The sequence below is a fragment of the Diuraphis noxia genome, unplaced genomic scaffold (assembly GCF_037042655.1).
Source record: "Diuraphis noxia isolate RWA-SAM2 unplaced genomic scaffold, SU_Dnox_SAM2 contig0002, whole genome shotgun sequence".
In the NCBI taxonomy this organism is placed as follows: domain Eukaryota; kingdom Metazoa; phylum Arthropoda; class Insecta; order Hemiptera; family Aphididae; genus Diuraphis; species Diuraphis noxia.
Window position 1 is genome coordinate 4891192 of NW_028301712.1, and position 22951 is coordinate 4914142.

At 29.3% G+C, this 22951-nt stretch overlaps 2 protein-coding genes across 2 annotated transcripts; both read right to left on the reverse strand.

The window, feature by feature from the left end:
- Positions 1 to 17: 17 nt before the first annotated feature.
- Positions 18 to 4003, reverse strand: LOC107165181 (uncharacterized). The gene is made up of 3 exons (XM_015513303.2): positions 3852 to 4003; positions 1760 to 1848; positions 18 to 1455 (listed from the first exon to the last, which is right to left on the reverse strand). Exons 1-3 carry the CDS (start codon positions 3870 to 3872, stop codon positions 309 to 311), a joined length of 1257 nt encoding a protein of 418 aa, XP_015368789.2. The 5' UTR covers positions 3873 to 4003; the 3' UTR covers positions 18 to 308.
- Positions 4004 to 6573: 2570 nt separating this feature from the next.
- Positions 6574 to 11679, reverse strand: LOC107165186 (uncharacterized). The gene is made up of 5 exons (XM_089220115.1): positions 11565 to 11679; positions 8511 to 8734; positions 7814 to 8070; positions 7478 to 7752; positions 6574 to 7143 (listed from the first exon to the last, which is right to left on the reverse strand). The coding sequence occupies exons 1-5, from the start codon at positions 11571 to 11573 to the stop codon at positions 6871 to 6873; spliced, it is 1038 nt and encodes a 345-aa protein (XP_089076241.1). The 5' UTR covers positions 11574 to 11679; the 3' UTR covers positions 6574 to 6870.
- Between the last annotated feature and the right edge of the window lie 11272 nt (positions 11680 to 22951).

The following is a 22951-nucleotide window of genomic DNA, read 5'->3' on the forward strand; positions in this document are numbered from 1 at the left end:
CCAATGTAAATTTGAAATTACATTAATGTATGACGTTAATTTATTATTTATTAAAGTGTTATTATAATTGGTACTTACATGGTGTTAGTGAAATCTTCACGTTTTTACCGTTATAAACATAATAGCATAATATATATTTATATTTTATATAGTAGGTATAGTATAAATAAAAATAAATAATATTTTAAAATACATTTAAGTTGTTATTAAATAAGAAGTTATTATTATTCATGCGTGTTACTAACACGCTCGCAATTCGTAAATATATATATATTTTTTTTTGATTATAATACAATTTCAGTTATTCATTATTCGTCAGGATGAAAAGCTGCATATAGACGTGGAAATAATAATTGTTTTAGACGTAAGATAGGTGGCTTGGGTCTTCGGGTGGTTTCTTCATAATTTAACTGAGTATTCGGTATGTAATATGCGGGAACCGGCGGATTATAAACAGGAGGGTTATACGGTGGTAAGGTTGTGGGCTGCTTGTAAAAATAAAGAACGGTAGAACCAAGAGCGGGCTGAGCTACTAAGTTCAGTGAAGGAGCTTCTGTAGATCCGTATCCAGATATAGGTTTAGGATCACTCGCTGTTGAACTTTGTTTGGGAGGACATGGTGGTTTTTGAGTCGTTGCTTCCATGCACTTAGGTTTTGGAGTGGTCGCTTCTGAACAATTAGGTTTTGGAGTGGTAACTTCTGGACAATTAGGTTTTGGAGTAGTTACTTCCACACAGTTAGGTTTTGGGGTGGTAACTTCCAGGCAATTTGGTTTCGGAGTAGTGGCTTCTGGACACTTTGGTCTTGGAGTGGTCACTTCCAGACAGTTAGGTTTCGGAGTTGTTATTTCCGGACAATTCGGTTTCGGAGTAGTGGCTTCTGGACACTTAGGTTTCGGAGTTGTCACTTCTGGACAATTAGGTTTTGGAGTAGTTACTTCCACACAGTTAGGTTTTGGGGTGGTAACTTCCGGACAGTTAGGTTTTGGTGTAGTTATTTCAGGACATTTCGGACTTGTAGTTACATCTTCCGGACAATTAGGTTTTGATGTCGTGGGCGCCACTACATAACTGTCAGGTTTGTCTGGATATGCATTTTGATTGAAAGAAACGTTTTCATTTTCCAACGGTACCGGAATAATCACTATTGTGCTCGTACCGTTGCATGGTAGTATTATCTGTGAATTGTTTGACGATTCTAATGGATATCCTTCATCTTCCGAATTATTAATACCAGGTCTCAGGTCATTTAAGTACTCTGGTGGATTGTATACAGAAAAATAGTTTTGTATGCGTTGTATAAAACGTTCGATTGGCGCTGGAAACTTGCCCTTGAACTTATTTGGAGAACTAGGATCCAAGCGTATCAACGTCGGAGGACTGTCTTGTTTGCCAGTCTTAATGTTATCCGGTGGAAGTGCTACATATATTTCCGTATCAACTGATTTTTTTGGTCTGAAAATTAATGGATCGTTGAATTAATTATTATTAATTCGATTCAATTAATCATAGGTAGCCTATATAGTGATACAACGATCCCGATTCCTACCCATAAAATGCAGTGTTATGGAAAATTATAAACCCTGATTAACTCTTTTTATAATAATATAATCCACGTGTATATACATATATATCAGGTTTATAGTTGATTTTATTCGAAATTCCTAATCTACAAGCCGAAAAAAATAGATGTTCTTTCACTGCAAATAATAGTTACAGTCAGTCAACTATATACACGTGTAATAATGAAGACGTTCACCTTGATCTGCCAGGATCGTTCTTGCTGAGTACATTGACGCGGTTCGCGATGCTGGATTGTTCGTAACTCACTACAAAAACCACAAGAACCTAAAAGTATATGTATAAAAAAAGTATGAAAAGTGTGATGATCACCATTCAATTAATTGTATTTTACATTCAGTATTAACAAGATCTAAGAGTTACATCATATTGTATTATGAAATTTTGATTTATATATTATTATAATATACAAGGTGTCTCACAAAGATTCAACTTTATTAAATATGTATTGGGAAAACCGTGTTTATATTATTATTTCGTTACTGATTTTTCTTTCTATTGAGATTTTAACCAAAAATTATAATATCTTGAAATTAATAAGTACATTCATAAATATTTGTATATACAACAAATTTTTAAAGCTCACACTTTTAGATTCTGAGGCCTGACTGCAAAATTGAGCGTATGTTTAATCATGTTAACATTATTTGTTGATAACTGTATTTTGTAAGTCTTTTTAAGCAGTGGAGTACTGTATTACGGCTCAGGGTTAACATACGTTGAAATAAAAAGTACTTATAAAGTCATAAGTTACAACTGATAAGAATATGTTATAAAATCTGCAATTTTATATTGAACTGCTTAATATATAGGTATTTAAGCCACCTGCAAGTGGCAAAAATTAAAAAAAAAACCAAACAATTATATTCACATATTTACATATTTAAATATACATATGATATATACGAACTCAATAAGGTATAACATAGTATATTAATATTTAAGAATCTTTTTAATGACCATTAACTAATATCAATGTGTAAATGTATGTATAATGAATAATTATTGCCAATAATTGTAATGATTTTCAATAACACTATCACTTTTAGGCAGGTTGCAGTTTAGGTACCTGCGACCTGCCTAAGTAGATACGAACATCAATTAATATCTGATAAATGATAATTATTCATTATTGAGAAAAGCAAATACATTTATGTATAATTATATTTTTTAATAACGATTTCTATACATTATGCACCAAAATCAATGTATAAAAATAGTAGGCGTTCATAAATCAAACAAGGTTTACGTATGATATACCATATCTCGAGAATTAGGTACCTACACAATAATTATTAAATTTTCAAGTTCATAAATATGAAAAATTCCAATAGACATTATTATATTATTACTAGTTATTAAATTATTAACATCGAAATACAATATAATTATTTACAAAAAGTTTTAATTAAAATTTATCAAAAAAATGGTGTATACTAAACTAACTATTTATACAGGTTTTCCTATAAAAATAATTTTTTTATTCAATTTCTAATATTTATAGTTACAATATTTTATATACCCTACACACATATTATAGAAAAATTGCGACATCGTAAATTACATTTAGAGCGTTAATTTATGAGTTTATAAATTGTTTAGGTGGATTTAGGGGTATACACTATATTATACAAATATATATTTATATTAAACTAATTATAATTTATTTTATTGATATTTTAATTTATGTACCACTGCGTATCAAACACCAATAAATTACAACGATTAAAAAATGGTGAGCAAATTTCAATTTAAATGAATTATGACTACCTTATGTAAATTAGTGAAATATTTAAGAATGAAATAAATGATGTCAGTAATGCTAAATAATATGTTTCATTCATGTTAAAATAAACACATAGGTACTGTATACACTTTTCACAAATAAAATATTGCAAGATGAAAAGTTTTAAATTATTCATAAATCAATAATATTCAACAGTTAATAATTTATTTTACAATTAACTAGATAAAAATTAAAGTGATAAAACAAAAACGATAGAATATTTGATTATTTAAAAATAATTCCGATAATAAGAGTTTATCATTAATTTCTTGATTTATGAAAATACTATAATATAATATCTATTCTAGATAATTAATTAACAAATTCTATTGTTTTGTTTACATAATAAAACTGCTGAATTGATACTTTATGACAATACTTTTAAATCAAGTATTAAGCTGTTTTAATTAAGACTGCTATAACGTAAATTAATTAAATATATTATGCATTCAAATTCGTTAAATTTTTTTCCATGTTTACTCACCCAAAATATTGCTAAGTCCATGATTCTTTATTTTAAAAACACAGTAGTGTCTACTGCGATTATATAACGAAGACTGGTATTATTGTGATTCTATCCGGGCTATAAAGTTCCCTTCCATCCTCATAATAGCAAAGGTCATCGATCTTTAAAATAAAATTTACGATTACCTGGTGTGCAGTTTAGGCCTATGCCATAATCTGGTCTAACGTGTTATGCCACACGAAACTGCATACCTATTGATGACATGCGCTCAAGTTCAAGATAATTATCATCTATAGCGTATTTCATCAGCTGGAGGTCATAGTGTCAATTTATAATACAAACATGTTTGTCCGAAATTTGATAATTCATCACGACAATTGATGAAAATACTAAAACCTTAAATTTTGGTTAATTGAATAGATACGTAAATGACGTAGCAATTTACACATTTTTTTAGCGATGGGGTGCTGTCAAAAGAAAAAAAAACATTTGTAATATATTTTGTTACGACAATTTAATAATATAATACATAATTTGTCACATTATAAAATACATACATATTAGTACTGTCACAGTGGCATTGCCCATCGCCTTAGTTTTTTTTAAATTTATCACACTTATAAACACTAAAATTATTAAATACATGAACTACATATGTCTTTTAAAGAGAGCCAAAGGGGTTGGGCCCTCTAGGTAAAGGTAGATGATTGTTATTGCCCATAACACGTTGACAAATACATAATAGTTATTTATCAAAAACTTTTCAATTTTTTGTAGTTAATATATAAGTATTAAGTAATATATACCTATAGTTAGTTTTCAGGTGTAGGTATGATTATAAATTCCGTCTATTTGATTATACTTCTAAAATTTAGCTCGACTGTATTTCATAATGCTAACATTATTATGGTTGTTTTATTGTTTATAATATTTGTTTCAAAAAAAAAGGTCATATTAACGAATGGTTGACGAACGAGTAATATTAGGCATTGTGATATACCATTTATTAACAGTTATCCAAACATTGATTTACAAAAACAACAGCTCTTTTGCCAAAATATACGAAACAGCTACACAAATAAATTAAATTATAAATCAATTACTTATAAGATGTTAAAAACAAAAGTTAATATCTGTATCAACGATCAAACAAAATTTTAATTTGGCCAACATTTGACATAACATACTTAAATAATGTCTTGGGTTCCCGATGGCACCTTTACTAAATATCTAAATATCAAATATGGGGTATCATGACCACTAAACAATCATTTACATATTTAATGATTTCAGAGAATATTTAGAGAACGCGAATATGAGCTCCTCATATTATTATGCCATCCTTAAATAAGTATCTACCTTTTTGATAAACTATAATGATCATAAATTATACATTTAAAATAAATACCTATGTATCTACGATAATATTATTATAAATATATAGATAATCATTGTCATAATTACCTTGGTTACTTATTAATTATCATTTAAATGTTGTTATTAATATTATGATAAAATGTTTCATACTACTAGTCTGTCTACATACCATATGTTTTATGTGCAAACAACCCATATCCCATTGGCGCAACTAGGGGGTGCAAATGGGTCTTTAGAACCCCAAGTTCTAATTTAGCACCCCTTTTTATAGTATAGCACCCCACGTTTTAGAGGTCTAGTTGCGCCTATGCCATATCCTACTACAATTCTTATGTTATATTGTGCGTGATTTCAATTTTAATCTTGTTATATTAATTTTTATTTGTTAAGTAACATTTATCAATTACACCGATAATTTTAATTTATGTAACGCTAATACTCCAATTTCGATGCAGAATAAAGTTGAATAAAAAAATATAGCTACAGATAGGGGTAGTATAGTCATATTATTATACTCTTATAATATCGGGCAAGCATTGGCGTTTTATTTCACTGGCCTTAAATATAAATTAAATATATTACAATCAGCATTTAAATATTTATGTATATAAAATTACTATCACAAATGTGTTTAAGTGTCAAGTACAATTTATAATTTTACTAGTGTTACAATGTTTTGATTTTAGCCACTTTGTAAACTCCCAGTTCGGGCGCATACTTTGCCACATAGGCTGTTGTGAGCTTGTGAACTGGTGTTAAGTTAATCGTTGGTGTAACATCCATTGATATAGCAGTGGCGAGAGGTTCTGCAATCGCTGTAGCATTTTCGCCTACAACCGCTGTGCCTATAGGTCCAGCTCCGGCTCGGCCACCGATTCCGGCGAACGCGATACCCTGTGGCTGAGCCGCTGCTATCGTTGGACCTATTATATACATACGAGACACATTTTAATTTTAATTTTGCAATTCAAAAACTTGTAAATTAAAGACGTTATATCGTATTATAGGTGCAATACATACGTAATGTAAATATTATGTATTACATCATTTGTATATAACAGCACTTATTACAATCATATTATATACATAGAAAATAATCAAATCATTAAGTTCTTATGTTACCTCCTTACCAGTTCCTACCAGTTCCTACCAGTTTTTTTTTAGAATATTAACAACCCTCAAATCTATTTCAATTTTAAACTTTATCTTAAACTGTATACAATTTTGCAGAGCAATAATATGTGCTCTTCAGCAAGTTTCAAGAGACAATTTTTGTGTCACTGGTGTCAGTGTATTATGTCGTCAAAACTTTGACATAAGATTGTTGTATGAAAAATTTAGATTGGTTAAATGGTTCAAACTATTTAAGCAAAATAAATACATTTTTTTTATTAACCAATAATTTTGTATTTCACATAGAAAAAAGTAGTTTTAAAATACAAGGATATTTTCGAAATATGTATTATTTGACAATAAATTTGTATTTTAACTCAGCTTCTATATAATAATAGTATTATGTGCATTAAATTGGCTCATGTTACTATTATATATTCTAATTGATTTCAAATAACATTTTATTAGGTATATAAAATAAAATTATAAAATTATATTTGGATTTGAAAATTGTATAAAATAAATTCAGTCGGGTCATAGCTCCAAATTAGTTCGAACCTGTGGATACTTTAGATTGTGGTTGTTGTTGGCCTTCGGCATTGACTTGGAGTCCGGTTACATTTGAATCGATGACCACAGAGGATTCGTCTTTCTGGGGTTGTTGGTCATATTGTTGGAATGGTTCCGGTTGTTGTTGGAATTGTCCTTGTTGGTACTGTCCCTGTAAGTTTTCTTTTTGGAATTGCAAGTATCTGTGGTAAGCTTGTGCTGCGGTACCTTGGTTGGCCTGTGTGGCCTGGTAGTATTTTTGATCAGCAAACTATTAAAATAAAAACAAATTTTCAATAATCGTCACCTAATAAGAATAGCTGGTATTGTACAATAACTTATAACTATACAATATTGTTAGGCAATAATAGAGAATTTCTGCAAAAATTTGAAATACCTCAGAAATTATGTAATTGTATTGGGGTGAACGTAATGTTAATTCATTATAATATGGTTATACATCTAATAAAGTACACTGCATTTACCATATTATATCTATTGAACAATAATTTTTTTTTCTGGAAATTTTCGAAAAGCATATTTTAAGAAATATTTACACGAAGTGAGCTGTGCAACGTGATTTAACAATAATTATGTTTCATTACCGGTTGTGGTTGCTGTTGGAACAGCGATTGGATATTTTTGGGGAAGAGAAAACTGGAAACTGCGCCATTGTTCGCTGCATTTAACTTTACTGGGTCATAAACTGCTTGTTGATAAGGTGCTTGTCCGTAGAATTGTGGTTGACCGAAGTACGGTAGAGGATATGCAGCGAATTGTTTAGACGGTGATTGAGAAGGTTGTTCGTTGCTAGCGACATCTGATTTGGGTGCTTCTGCTGCAGCTGGTTTTTCACCTTTTGATGGACTTTCGGCTTCAGCTACGAATGAAAAACACACATATATATTGAATTTTGTGTTTTGATTATTTTATTGCCTTACATGATGGAGTTTCAGAATTTGTAGCCGATCCTTCTGCTTCCGCTGGATTTGTTTGAGCTCCGGTGTTTCCGTAGGGGAAATTCGGTATGTAGCTCCAGAAACTGTTTGACAAATATTCTCCCCAGCCGGGTTGAGCTCCTGCTGCAGCGGGTTGGGTTCCGTCATTTTGAACCTGAGAGTATGGGTACTGTTGAGCTTGAGCGTTGGCTGGGTATGGAGCGTATCCGAAATAATAAGGGTTGTTGACAGGACTAGCTCTGAAAAAGTCAAGAAAAACATTTTATTAACCAAAGAAGATGACTATAATTTATGTAATCTGACGTTTTTTTTAAACTTCCGCATTAATTTTATAAATTTAAAAATGTTATTAAATAATATTTTATACTTATTTGATGTTTGAACATTGCTATTTTTTTTTTTTTTTTTAACATGTAATACTACTTGACATTTAATTTTCAAATATAAAATCATTATAATATAAAGGCTGATGTTGATTAAATTATAACGAGTATTTATAAGATAATAATACTACAGTTTATTGTTATTAGTATGGCTCTACAAAAAACTATAAATACAGTTTTTAATCTTTTTATTTAACTGCGTGAATCAAATAAAATGTAGGTAGGTATGAATTACATTTACAGATATATATTATGCTTCACGTTGGATCGTATTTGAAAATGTTTTAGGTACTTACGGTACAAATACTTGTCGATAGTTGGCAGCTGGATGTGCCACGGCTGGATATGAGGCAGCTGCTACATAGGCGGGTTGCACAGTGTATTTGGGTTGTGCAAAGTATACCTGAGGATATACATTGGGATACACCACCGGGTACGGTTGAGGGTAGTATGGCACTGCCGGGTTTGGTGAGATCTTGCATTGAACACTGACTGCCAACAGGCAAGATAGGGTAATAAACTGCAAAATATTAATGTATCATATTAATCATAAGACGTTACGAATCGTTCATGTTCATGTTCATATTCAGGCCCCTCACGTCAAATTGTTGGTCCCCTGTACTAAATTGTCTGAGGGCCCTACAAAATTGTGTTAAATATAAAATAAGTATTCCTATCAAAATTTCAAAAATTACCAATTATTTCAACGGGCCCCTGAATTCCAAGTCTAACAGCCCTTCCCCTTGTGGGGGCCTTGGGTGTACCTATATCTACTAGTCGTAACTATTTGATTTTATTACGTTTAACTGCGTTAAAAATTATATATTCGAGAGTGCCTATAAACTTACACATTACTATTTTAGATCAAAATATTATGTTCTATTATGGTTCAGTGGACGAAAAAATTATAAGCCATATAATATTTTATGAGTATCTGCAATCCTTCGTTATGTTTATAGAGCATTAAATACATTTCAAGCTGATTTTTAGCTATTGCGTATGGAGAGACTTATAATTAATGTGTTTATAACAATATTATTATAAGCTTCTACTACCTATTGGTGCCTGGTATCGTAAGTATCATTACAAAGAATGAAAGAATCATAGTTATGCAAGACTTTAATTATATGTGGAATACTCTGCACGGTATCCTAGATTCCCTTCACTATTCTGCCATCCGGACACGGTGACAAACAATGTATGGAATGAAAAACAATTTGTTTTAACAATAGATCCCTATATAGGACTTTAATTTTGTCAGAACTAGATTAGATATGTAGAAATTATATCGGATCATGTAAGTACTACGTTAATTAATGGGTACAGTTATTTTGAACCCTAGGCCATAATACATTACGAGCTTATTGGCGAATGTTCACTATATTCAGTATTTAATTATTCGATTTTCACGTATTAAAACGTTATACCTATGTTTCTCAGTCAAACAATTGTGACATAAAAAAATTATTTACCAATGATTTTAAAGATATGTAATGTAATTACAAGTTTGTAGGCAATCGTTACGAAAAAATTATTAATACATTAATAAAGAAACACACTTAAAACACTTTTTATGTCCACCGCTATTAAATGACATAAATTAATCATAAATATTTTGAACCTGATACATAATTCAAAATTTTAGTCTTATAATATCGAAATGTTTTTATATGTTCATATGGAGGTAAAGGATTCTAAAAATACAATTTATTATAAATAGTTAGACAAGTATAAAATATGAATTTTGTTTTAAAAATTATCATTATTTTTATAAGTACCTGGTGGACATAAATTATAGATATTTAAAGTTATTTCAGAATACATAATAAAAACAAGTTACAAGTAGGAACGAAATTAACAGCAAAAATTAAAACATTATGACGAAATTTAGAGCTAAAGACTATGAAATACAATTATTTTTCATAAATTTTTTTAACTCCAGAGAGAATAAAAATAAAATTAAAATTATGAAGTTTATTACCTAAGATTGACATTCGGTTAACCAGTGCAAAAAGACATAATTTATGCTTGTAGGTAAGAATATGAATTGTAGACATGGACTTCAACGTTTTTTATCAGATATTTATATTAATTAAAACAAGTATAGCAGAACAGTCAATTTTGGAATTCAGTAGGTCATAAAGCCAGCTTAAATCGTTAAATTGTCTTCTAAAGTCCAAAATCGACTGATATACTTGCCTTATTAATACAAATACCCCACACAAAATGTTGAGATTGTGTCTACATTATATATATATATTTCGATATTAAGTTTTAAAGTTAATTATTACATTTTATTTTTCAATGAGAAAAATTAACAAATAGTTAATAATTTAATAGTCATTTTTATTTAAAATACAGACTTCTATGTTATACTGTAAGAGTAATTCAATTATGGGCAATGATTTAAATCTAAACATTATTTACAAATAAATAAATAATGAATGACATGAAGCATTAGTATATTTGCATACACAAAATGTTTGTATTTTGGTTCGTTGATCTGACAAAATGAAACGAGTTTTTTTCTTACACAACTAAATGATAAATTAATGGAGAGTCATGATTATTATACATGTTGGGCGTAATTTATATTACATTAATACTAATTACACGCATTAATCTTGAACTGATGAACAATTCGAGGTTAAGAAAGGTTGTTGCCACTATGATCCCAATTAAAGCTTGTCAAAATATCTTCTACAGTATTATACAATATTTTACACTGCGAACTTTAAAACTTGAGTTAAATCAATTTAATGGATGTATGATATGGGTATCTATATTATAAGTTTTTTCAAAAAATTTAGTACTTATGATATAAAATAATATTCTAAATAACTATTATAATAATTTTATTTTATACTTAAAAGTACATTATAAAAGTGTATTCTACGCTAATATATATAAATGTAATTCGGTATAATAAATTGTTATTATTCTGGTTTAACTCTTTACTATATTTAGATAAATTGTGAGCTTAGAAATTTAAGGAAGTTTCTTTACAATACAAGTAAAACACAGGTTAAAAGACAGTAAATTAGTGTATATACCTACCATACTAAAGCATTTTTTATTTAAATAAACTAATTCAATATGAATCGTTAAGCTTTAAATAAATGTTTATACTTAATATTAAATGCTACGAATATTATAATGAAATATAAAAATAAATATCTAAAAGTTGCGAGTAAAAATTGAAAATACCTACGATCGTTTTATAATTTTATAAATTTATTACAATTAATGATATTTAAAAATTGAATTAGGTATGTTAAAAGCGGTAAGTCATAATATTTTTTAAATGTTTGTAAAATAGTAAATATCAAAATAACTATAATAATGCTTACCTTGAACATGATTGCAGACTTGAGAAGACCAGTTCAGTGAAGTGTACGAGTAGCGTCTACATGCAAGGCTTATAAAGGAGTTCGACTCCCTACCATCGAGCTGAGGTAATTGCCCAACGATTCGCTGCGGTAAAACAAAGCTAAAGACTTACGGTAGGAATGGAGAAAAACAAAAAAATTATAGATTCTTGACATGATCTCCATCAAAGTGTAAAAATCGATATCTGTTTGAATTTTATATATTTATCATATTATATCATATTATCTTCATATTATTTAAACTCGATTGTAACAACGGTTGACACTATTATTATTAAAATAAAACAATTATGCAGCTTCAACTAATTCGCCGAATACAACCTATTAATTTGATATTTTTCGGCAATAAATCATATCAGGTATACAAATTAATTAATCAATAATCATTAAATGTTTAAATCATAAAGTAACTAAACATTTTATATTTTAATATATTATAGTGTTGAATCATTTGAATTCACCATTTATGTTTCTATATCTACCTACTTAATAAACTATTCTTGTACTGGATAGTTCGAAGTTAAATCATTTTAGTTCAAATTTATAATAGTTTAAATCAATAGATTCAGAAGAGTTATTATGAAAAATTACAATAATCCATGTAGGTACTTTTATTATATTTACTATTTTTTTATATCACCTGAAAGAATGTATTTTATATATTATATACTTATATATATTTATATATATAATATATTATTAAATTTTATTAAACAGTAATAAATGCTTCAAAATATTACCACCAATTAATATGACAATAAATGATAATTAATTATGATACGATTCATAATAACAAATACTTTATTATGTATTGACTATTAATATAATTGGTTTAAATGATTTAGATTTTATTAATGGATACCTATTCAAGAACGATCCAACTATCACAAGATAAATATTTATTACTTGATCCACAATGACGAATATTATGCTATAAGACTTTCTAAATTATAATAGAAATATATTATTAATTGTTGTCAAATACTTCGCAATAAATTACACACTAGCTGAAATGTATAGACAGTAAATACTCTATATTTAATGCATAAGGCACACACATTTTTCATGTAAGTAATTGTAATGTACCTAGCTATCTCTATAATTGGTACCTAGGTTTCAATAAAATGATTTTTAATGAGTACACAATGGCTAAAGTTATAGGCATACCTTTATGCAAATGCGAATAAAGAGTTTTATACTACAATACTATTATATAGTAATTATCACTTTTCAGTTGTCATTCATCGATGAAATTAAAAAATATATTAGCAAAACAATATTTGACCTAATATTAGATAATTTGTACACTCACTCCCATTGTTTGATTTAAGAATCACATACCTATTTACAAATCAATTTTAATCCAAATTGCCAATACCTATATTATTCCCATCGAAATGTAGAAAAAAAATCTGTATATAACTTAATATAATAAGAGTTTGTTTTTTTAATTTAATGGCTTAAAAACCATTTTCAATGGAAACAAATATTTAGAATTAAAATTATTTTTCATAATGTACTGTCATAGCATGTAGGTAATGTATATAGTATTTATTTTATGGTCAACAAAATACTTTTATTTAAGGCTTAACTTTTTGTACACCATAAGAAGTATTTATTTTTTATGTTTAATGTATTGTACCATTGTTATGGTTTGGTCTACTAATTCTTATCATTATAATTTAAGCCACACTTTTTGAAAAATGATAATAAACTAACAACTAACCACAAAGTATGAAGATTTAATACTGTTTGTCAATGTATAAATTAATGATGGCCAATAAGTATTTTAGGTAGGTACTACATTAAAATATCGTGGATTCGTGATGCTATATTATTACCTAGTATTAAATATTAATTGTAATATACAGGGTTTTGAATTCGTATCAAAGATTTGTAAGATAAGGAGTTGTTTAATTTGGTTTTGTCCATTGTGAACTCTAAAAAAAATATTTTTAATTTTAGTTTTCTCCCTTTACAACTCTGCATTTATGTTCATACTGTTCATTGTTCATATATAACTAGTACCTGTGAACATTATTACCAAGATTATGTTTTATAATATTCATTCATTTATTTTATAATTTATGGACACAGTTATATTTATATTTTATAGCACAAATATATTTTAGAGTAATGTTTTAGACGAATTTAGTAATAGTTTTCAACAGATAAACAATTGAAACCAACAGCTGTTAATAAAGTACCTAAGTACCGATGTTACAAAAAAAAAAACACTGTTTGACGACATGCTTATTGGTTTGTAGAGGTAGGTACAGATATTCTCACGGTATTATATTATGATGTTGACATTTATTTTGTCCAGCGTGTATACATATACAAAATATTATGTACAATACGATTATCGGATTTATATTTAATGGGTTTAAGGGGAACGTCGACAAGTTGAACGTTGCATGAGTTTATGACATCATGGCGGTCATGAACATAATATAATATTGAATTATAATATTACCCGTACCGCAAAGTTATTTACTCGAGATTCGCGCGTAGGCTCGCTTTACATGCATTTCTATAGAACCGGTCTAATAAACGATAAATTAACCTAACCGGACGAGTATTCACATCTACACGAAAAATAATAATAATAATAATAAATTATATAAAAAACGTTAACTTTGGGCCATTGACCCTGACCGAGAACTTCAAATGATATCGTATTCCAAAATCACTCGACCCTCCAGTCCGATGTACGGAATCATTCTGGATAAATATCACATTGTAATTTATAATACAGTTTATATTTCATTCTCCCACACACATTCACACACACGTTTAGAAATTCATATTTCATAACGTATTATGGAAGTTATGCTATTGCCTACGCGAGAGATAACTAATCGACTTATAGTAATCTTTTCGAATATATTTTACTTTCGTCCACCAAGGCCAAGGTTTTCTATTATAATAATATATTTTTTTCATCTTTTACACGATTTTCAGTGTATAATATTATAAATATTGATGAAAAAAGTAAAGCACAAGAATTTCTCTTGCACTGATAATATTTCGTTACCAAAATTGGCTAAGATTTAATAATTTATTATTATCATTCTGTAAATTCTAGTGTACATTGTAAAAGCATTATACCCAATATTTTATATAGGTATTCAATGATTTATCTTGTGGAGATATTAAAGCAGTTCATCTGCCTTGTCATCTACCTTGAAAAATGTTTTTAAAACTCAAAATACTAACAATTTAGTAAATCCAATGAAAATATCTTTATTTTATGTTGAACTCTTGTCTAAACCTAATATTTATAATATTATTAAAAAAAATTTAAACTGATCGATTCATTACGAAAAATATGAGATGAAAAAATTGTATTTTTCTTTCTAATAGTACATTTTAAGTTTTAATCAAAAAAGAAAATACACTTTTCAGTTTATTAAATACATTCGAAATATCTCATAGTATAATCTATAATGCTATAAATATATATGTTTGTAGAACGCAGAGATAACTAACTTTATTCATAATTTATTCCAGTATGGAAATATTGAAATTTATCAGAGTATAAAATTATTATTGCTTATAGTAGCGTATAAAAAATATAATTTTTCTTATTAAAAAAAGTATTTGCCACTTAATTTACTTGCATGTTATATGATTAATTTAAATCAAATAACAGAATTATGTACCTGTAGGTACTTAATGTATATAAAGCATAATATTACATTATAATACACAAATTTAAATTTATTAGTTATCAAACATAAATATGTAATCTAAATGTAAAATCTGCACCTGATTTTTTTTTTAAATTTGCATGTTTTTACATAAATAATTATAATATATTTATTTAAAATTTAAAACTTCAAATATAAAATATCAATTTAATCAACCTTCTGTAAAATAATTTGTATATTAATATTAAGCAATTACTTTCCAATGTAACCCTATAAATTTGTAGTAGCCAATGGCCCTAGATTCCGAGGCTTTTATTAATTTAAAAAAAAATATAAATATAAAATATCATTATGACTATCATAAAATTGCCATAAGATTAAAATACAAACGAATTTCTTGATTTTTAATTGACTATGTTATTATCAAAAATATGTACTAAAATCATAAAATATAATATGCAATTACAAAATCATATGTGATTGAAACAAAGTCTGTATCCTATTTATTATTAAATATCAATTTTAATATAGTTATCCATATCTATATCTCTGTATATATATTAGGTATATAAAATTGTAAGGGGATTTTCTACGATCGCGCTAACCGAGAAAATTACTGAATTGATTTGGCTGAAATTTTTTACTGTTATTCCTGGCAGTCAACTGAAGGTTTTAGTACTACTTTTTTTAAACATTTTTCAATTTTTTTTTGTACAAGGTTATACCAAATACTCCTACGAGTGATATATTATGCACAATTTAATTACAGTTATGTTATCTAGTATATAATAAATGCAAAACGATAGTTTTTAAACATTTTTCAAATCTATTTTTATAATTGTTGAATGCCTACGAAAACTCCAAGGAATGTGACATTTACACTTGTCTTATTTCATAGTTTACGTTGTCAAATGCTTACACTAAGCCAGGTCTGTATAGATTATTCAAAGGTATCAACATATTTTGGATTTTCATGTTCCGTTCGAACCATTTTGTATATGAGTATTATCGTAATATCATCACAATAGGCGTTCATCATGGACATGATAATAATCTTGGAAACACAAACATTTTTTTACGGTCAGACGAGACTAGATTTCATTAACTTAATGACCCGAAAACAACAGGATTATAATTTTTTCTAGTGAATGCGGTTTTCTTGTTAACGCATCTGCCATCTGATAGAACACATATGGGCGCCCATAGGTAACTTTTCAAGATGGGGCAATAACAAAATTCTCAATTTTTTTATATTATGTTTTTAATATCATGTTAATATTTTTAAATCATAAGCTCATATAATTTTTCCAGAGGGGTGAGTGCCTCGTCTTGCAACACCCCCCCCCCCCCCAATAGGCACCCATGGTGACCATAAACTGCACAATCACATCGAAAAACCGCAATCGACAGCGATTATCGATTGAAAGGACGTAACTTACCCGATGATGAGTTCCTCAAGTCGTAGAAACATTTTGCGGATTAAATAAGGCTATACTCATCATTCAAAACAATAGGGGAAATATCGTGTTACATTTTACCCATATTTGTTTTTTAATATTTCATTAATAATTCACACAAACTATTACCTTCGACATCGACGATATACCTACGACAACGGCGGTGGTATACACGGTTTGCATAATGCAGTTAGCATAAATTCGAAAGGTCTTCGACCTGAATCCCACCGCGGTAGGGCGTACCGAACAATCTGGTTTATACGACGTATACCATGTCTGTTCCAACTTTTTTTTTACGTGCGGCATTACATTTTATTCTTGCCGCTTATGGACGCCATAAGTATATATATATATATATATGTGTATAGTGTATGTTATATGGGTGAGCCAAGCCAAGCTTTATCGATGCCAAACGACCTACACAGACCTTTTTAAATTAACACACGTCGATTGTTTCCCATCCAAACGACAAAAAAAAAACAACTTCAAGACGCACTTTGATTAAATAAACGCGAAGATCCGAGAAAATATGTACTGCTACGGTATGCAGGCAATAATTATATAAATATTATTGAATTAATATTTATTCATTCAGTCGGATTATTTCAGACCAATCGATTACTAAAAGTTAATTAATAATATGTGGTATGTATACATCAACTTTTACTGAGCTAATAAGCTCTTACCTGGTATAATATAGTGATAAAAGTACAAAAATTATAGCTTATTATTATCGTTTGCAAGATGGATTTTTAGTTGAATGGCTACTATGAGCTTTAAAACCGTTCATGCACCTACCGGATTAAATAATAATAGTAAATCCAATTCACACGAATGAATATTTAATACCTAGTCGTCTTCATTCACATTCAGTAGCCACACGGTTTAAGTGATGATAACTGCAGAGATCGCCGTTCTTGGAGAGCCGTAAAGAGTTTGAAATAGTTAAAATATATAAGAAAAAAACACCCATTTCTATTTATATGCTGAAATATTATTAAAAATATTAAACCGTTTTTATATGTATTTTAGTCTTGGAAGTGTAGTTTTAGAGGCATTTTTACTGTGTATATACATCGCCGCATGTATCTATTACATTATTATTATTATTATTATTACTATTCATTTATTTCTCATGATAAAAATACTAGTTATATATAATATCTATACATATTCGAAATTCGTTTGTTTCCGTTAAAATACGTATGTTTGCGGGACGAAAAATAAATCAAAAAAAGATAAACTGGTTACATTTGTAAAGAAAAAAAACGTCTACTCGTTTATTTAATTTACATTTATTCAAAACACATTAGGAGATAATAATTACCTTTTAAGAAACGTCATTTCTAGACAAAATTAAGTATAAATAATTATAAAATATAAATATGTTTTTTCTTTGATATTTGGGGTTGTTAAATTAGAATATATTATTATAATGGGTTTTTTTTTTTGTTTTATCCATTACAAGCTACGGTTAGGTTATATCACATATGTGTACACTATGAATCCATTAGATATCTTAAACCAGTTTGTTTGAGTGCAAATTTGAATATTTTTATTTATTATACATTGCGTTGTTTACAGTAATAATACCGCTGGCGGTCAAAAATATAATAACTATTATTATAGATTCTTATAAATATTATATTATAATATCAAAACGATTTAAATAAATTAAATTTGCGCAAATAATTTATGCGTATAATTAGTCCAACCCTTTAAATTCCTTTTTAATGATCTAATTAATTTTTCCTGAGATAACAACGTAGGTACACAACGTGTATTGTATGTTAATTTTAAAATTATGAACATTTTCAATTTTATTGTTACTAAATATTATCTTAGATTCCAGTAAAGATTTGTGTTTAAAAAATTAAATCAAAACATATTTTTTCGATTATTTTCACGTTTTTAAAAAAGTACTTTGAATTAATTGATGAAGTACTTAGCATTTAATCCTATAAAAGCACTGACCAATGCAACTCCGTCATACGATGTTCAATATACGAGTATTATTATACTTAGCATTATGATGAGCTAATATTATGTGTATAAATTTAGTTTTCTTTAGATTATTAGAAATTTTTATTCAACTTATTTATTTTTTCATGTCTCAACAATTCTGAATAATTGTGCGTCTTAAATAACCTAAAAAGTGTATTTATTTCTTATAACTACGTGGAAAAATGTCTAATATTATATGCTGTTGGCTGTTGCTTGTATCATAACGTATAATATGTAACATTTTATTATAAAATTAAATATCTAATGCTGCTCGCCCACGCACAATTACTGCGTATTCAGATCATATTTATTAATATTTTATTTATAAGCACATTTCATAATTTGTTACTTTTGTTCGTTGCATGGATTTTACATATTATTATATTATTTATATTCATGAACTGAAGACAAGTTTCATATGAGTTTCTTTTTTAATATTAGGTAGGTATATGTATTATAACCAGGTTCCAAAAATAGACTCTTGACGTTTAACTTTAAATAAAAAGATATGTATAATACATTTTGCTGTTAACGTCGTTTTCAATCGATACCTACATACAACGGGTACTTAATTTAAAATATTCATGTAGCACTAATCACTCTGGCAGACAAGGTAGACAGTAAACACTTAACCAATTTTTTCAGCTTTTTTAGTTAATTGTTTCTCGCGTAAAGAAAAATCAAGTTTGAAAAAAATAACAGGTGTCTAACAGAAACAACAACAATAGTGACATGCATGTTTTTAATATAATATAATACATATTATGCTCATTTCGATTTTTACGCGCTTTCAGTATTCTTATACTCTCAAATCTGATGTTATCAGTGGTGTTTTTGATGGTATACGGGAATAAACGGCGTATACCTATTTACCATTTGGTAAATTAGCAATTATCTATTTAAAATGTTGCTAATACTCAGGTATATGCTCGCATGGGTACCTTAAAATGTTTAAAAACTAAGGGATGGGTATTCTGTATTTCTGTAAGTATAGGTACTTATTTTAATAACATTTTATGTCATATATAATATATAATTATATGAAATTTTATCAATCGACAATCATATATAAGCTAAAACTGTGTAACAAATAATTAAAGTCGGTTAAACGAATATAAAAGTATATAACTTATTGTTATAGCTGATTATCGTCCGTGACCGCGGTTATTGCAATTTTTTTTTGTTGATAAATGCCTGAGTTTTCAATTTTATCAAGTTAAGAATTAAAACTACTTGTTAATGCTTGGGTTATTAAATAAAACGTATAAAATTGAGTAGCAAAAAATGTAATTTTGTAAAGTTTGCTAATTTGGGAATGTATTCCGTACTTCCGTAGTGGTAGTTAGATAAGAGCTTTTAAAAATAAGAGAAATGTGAGCGACTTTTTGAAAGATTGAACTGAATCTTATCACTTATATTTTTTGCGTTTATAAAATCACAATATTCATCGCATGTTAAAAATTGCTTAAAATTTACTTAAAATAATTTAAACTCATAAATGAGCGAATCACGTATAGTTTTTTTTTACGAAAACACCACTGAATATATCATATAATACACAACCATTACATTAGGTATCTACTATCTAACCTAACCTAACCTAGCTTAACCTTACGTTGTAGTGCCAACAATTGAAATTATAATCGACGTGATTTTCTGTCAAAAACGTTAAAACACGATGGTGATACAACTCATTATTTGTAAGCACTTGTATTACATCATTAAACCTCAGGTACATATAAATTACACAAGTTTCACTATTGTTTTCCTATTTGTAAGTGTTGGACATATTTTTATATTTATACAATGAATATGGTATTTTATGAACTAACGCCACCACGTAAGTATTTTATAATAATTTGTTGTATATTATGACATAAATGGTCCACACACGAATTATAGTTATGTTAGTTTTACTCTAATTCAAAATAGGTAATAATTTCGTTTTGCAACGTTTTGAGTAAAGATTTTTTTATTACACATATAATATGTGAGTCACATGTTTCTTAGGTGGGTACTTACCTCTAATATAAATCATAAATGTGTATTATTATATTTCACCGTGTTTGATTCGTTCCATAAATATTATTTTCTAATTAATATATTTTTAAATTATGGTTTTACAAGACTTAAAGTTTGTAGTAAATGAAACCAAATAGCTGCAATTATTATTAGTTTAATTCACGAAAATATTTTAAAAGTTTAAATACTAATTTCCACGATGAAATATAATAGAATGTGGTAGTAGGTAGATGTAAGTATCCCATATTATATTTCATACTTACGCTAGGCAAATGATAATTTATGAAAATACGAACATAATATTATATTTATCATATTATTAATAACAAAATAAACGTGAAGTGTTTAAAAACTAAGTATTACTTTAACTTTTAAGTACTCGTATTTGTCATTTGATCCTCGTGTCGTATAATAATCTGTCTAAAAGCATTATATTATAAAGGCGTTGTAATAAATTTATGTGCTTAAAAATCACAAAAATAAAATTATTTTCTATGAAGTTATGTATAGGACCATTAGGTACCGGTTTACTTGAGTTTACATGCAGTCGTACACAATCTGGGATCTAAACGACCTAGACGAAACTAGATTCTTAATAATGATGAACAATATTTGGGATTATTTCTTGATTTCGTTTTCATTTCAATTATTTGGATTCTCGTCGAAAATGGATAAAAATAAAAACAACAGACGCATAATTTTTTAACCGTAAATGTTATAATAACTGTCGTAATGCATCACACATTATATAAATTATGAACTTATTAATAATATCATATCAAAATACGGTTTACCTATAATATTATATTTATCATGTTGTCGTACCAACCTATGGCGCAACCACATTGAAGGGAGGTGGATGGGAGAGAAAAGAAGGAGGAGGAGGAGGAGGAGGATGATACGTAGCTCGGGCTGACCGTCGGTAGCATTATGAATTGATGAGTACATTTTTTTTCACGTCAAAATTATAAGTATTATAAAATCGATTGCCTAAAAAAAAAAAACATAAATACGTCGCTCCAGTGATCACAATATTGCGTATTATTATAAAAGGACTACCCACTCCTGCTTAAGCTCATATATAATATAATATAAGATACCTATTATGCGTCGGAGGGTCATCCACCCATATCGAAACGAAACGAGAAAAAAAATAATAATCATAGTTTGTTTATAACTGTATAAATTATGTGAAAATAAATAAAAGTTGACGCGTTAAATTACAATATATTATCTAATAATGATAATCGAATGGCAAGGACTGTGATATCCTAATAAATATTATTGTCGTCGTCGTCGTCGTAATATAATATTAAAATAATACTGACGAGTCGGTCAGTAAACGTATTGGTGGTCGACTCCGTACACGGGCCTGAGTATGAATCCCCAAGCGTGCGACTCGGGTATCTTGTACAGCGGGTACGTTGGCCACACCTTTGCGGGGGTGGCGTCCACGGCGGTGTTGCTGACCACAGGACCCTGTGGCCCGGTGGACCTCCTGTTCTTGACGCCCGTCTTGGCCGGTTGCGGTGTGTTGGTGGTGGCAGCGGCAGCGGCGGCTGCGGCCTTCTGCCTGCTCTTGCCGCCGTTGCTGGCCACGCCGACCAGTGCTTCGGCGCCGGGTATGCCGGCTATGGCCGTGGCCACCGGTTTGGCGAGCGCCAGGCCGCCGGGTCCTACCACGGCCGTGGCCACGGGCTTCGAGGACGCCACGCCGCCGGCGCCAGCGATCGCCAGGCCCACGGGTTTGGCCTCGGCCACCGACGCGTTGTCTGGCGGCAGGCCGACGCTAACAGACTCGTTGGGTGGCTCGTTAGACGACGAATCCGACTCTTCCTCCTGGCCCACGTCATCGTCTTCTTCCTTGTGCACGTCCACCGCCTGCGGTGGCCTGTGGTCTTCCACCGTCGTCTTGCCCGACGGGTGGATCACCAGAAACTTGCCTTTGCCGCTACCGTAAAACGGCACAGCCTGCACTGCGTCATCGACGTTGTCCGCAAATCCTCGGTGCTGGGCGCGAGACAGGCTGTGAACAGATAAATGAAGTATAATTTAATAACAAATAATATGTTTAGGTTGGTTGCTTTGATCCCGTAGACGTAGGGTTCGCGAATATCGGTACGAACGATACGCCGAAAACGTTCAGTATAATAATAATATTATACGGATCGTTGCAAATTGCGTCTCTATTTTAGTTTTGTATGTAAATGCG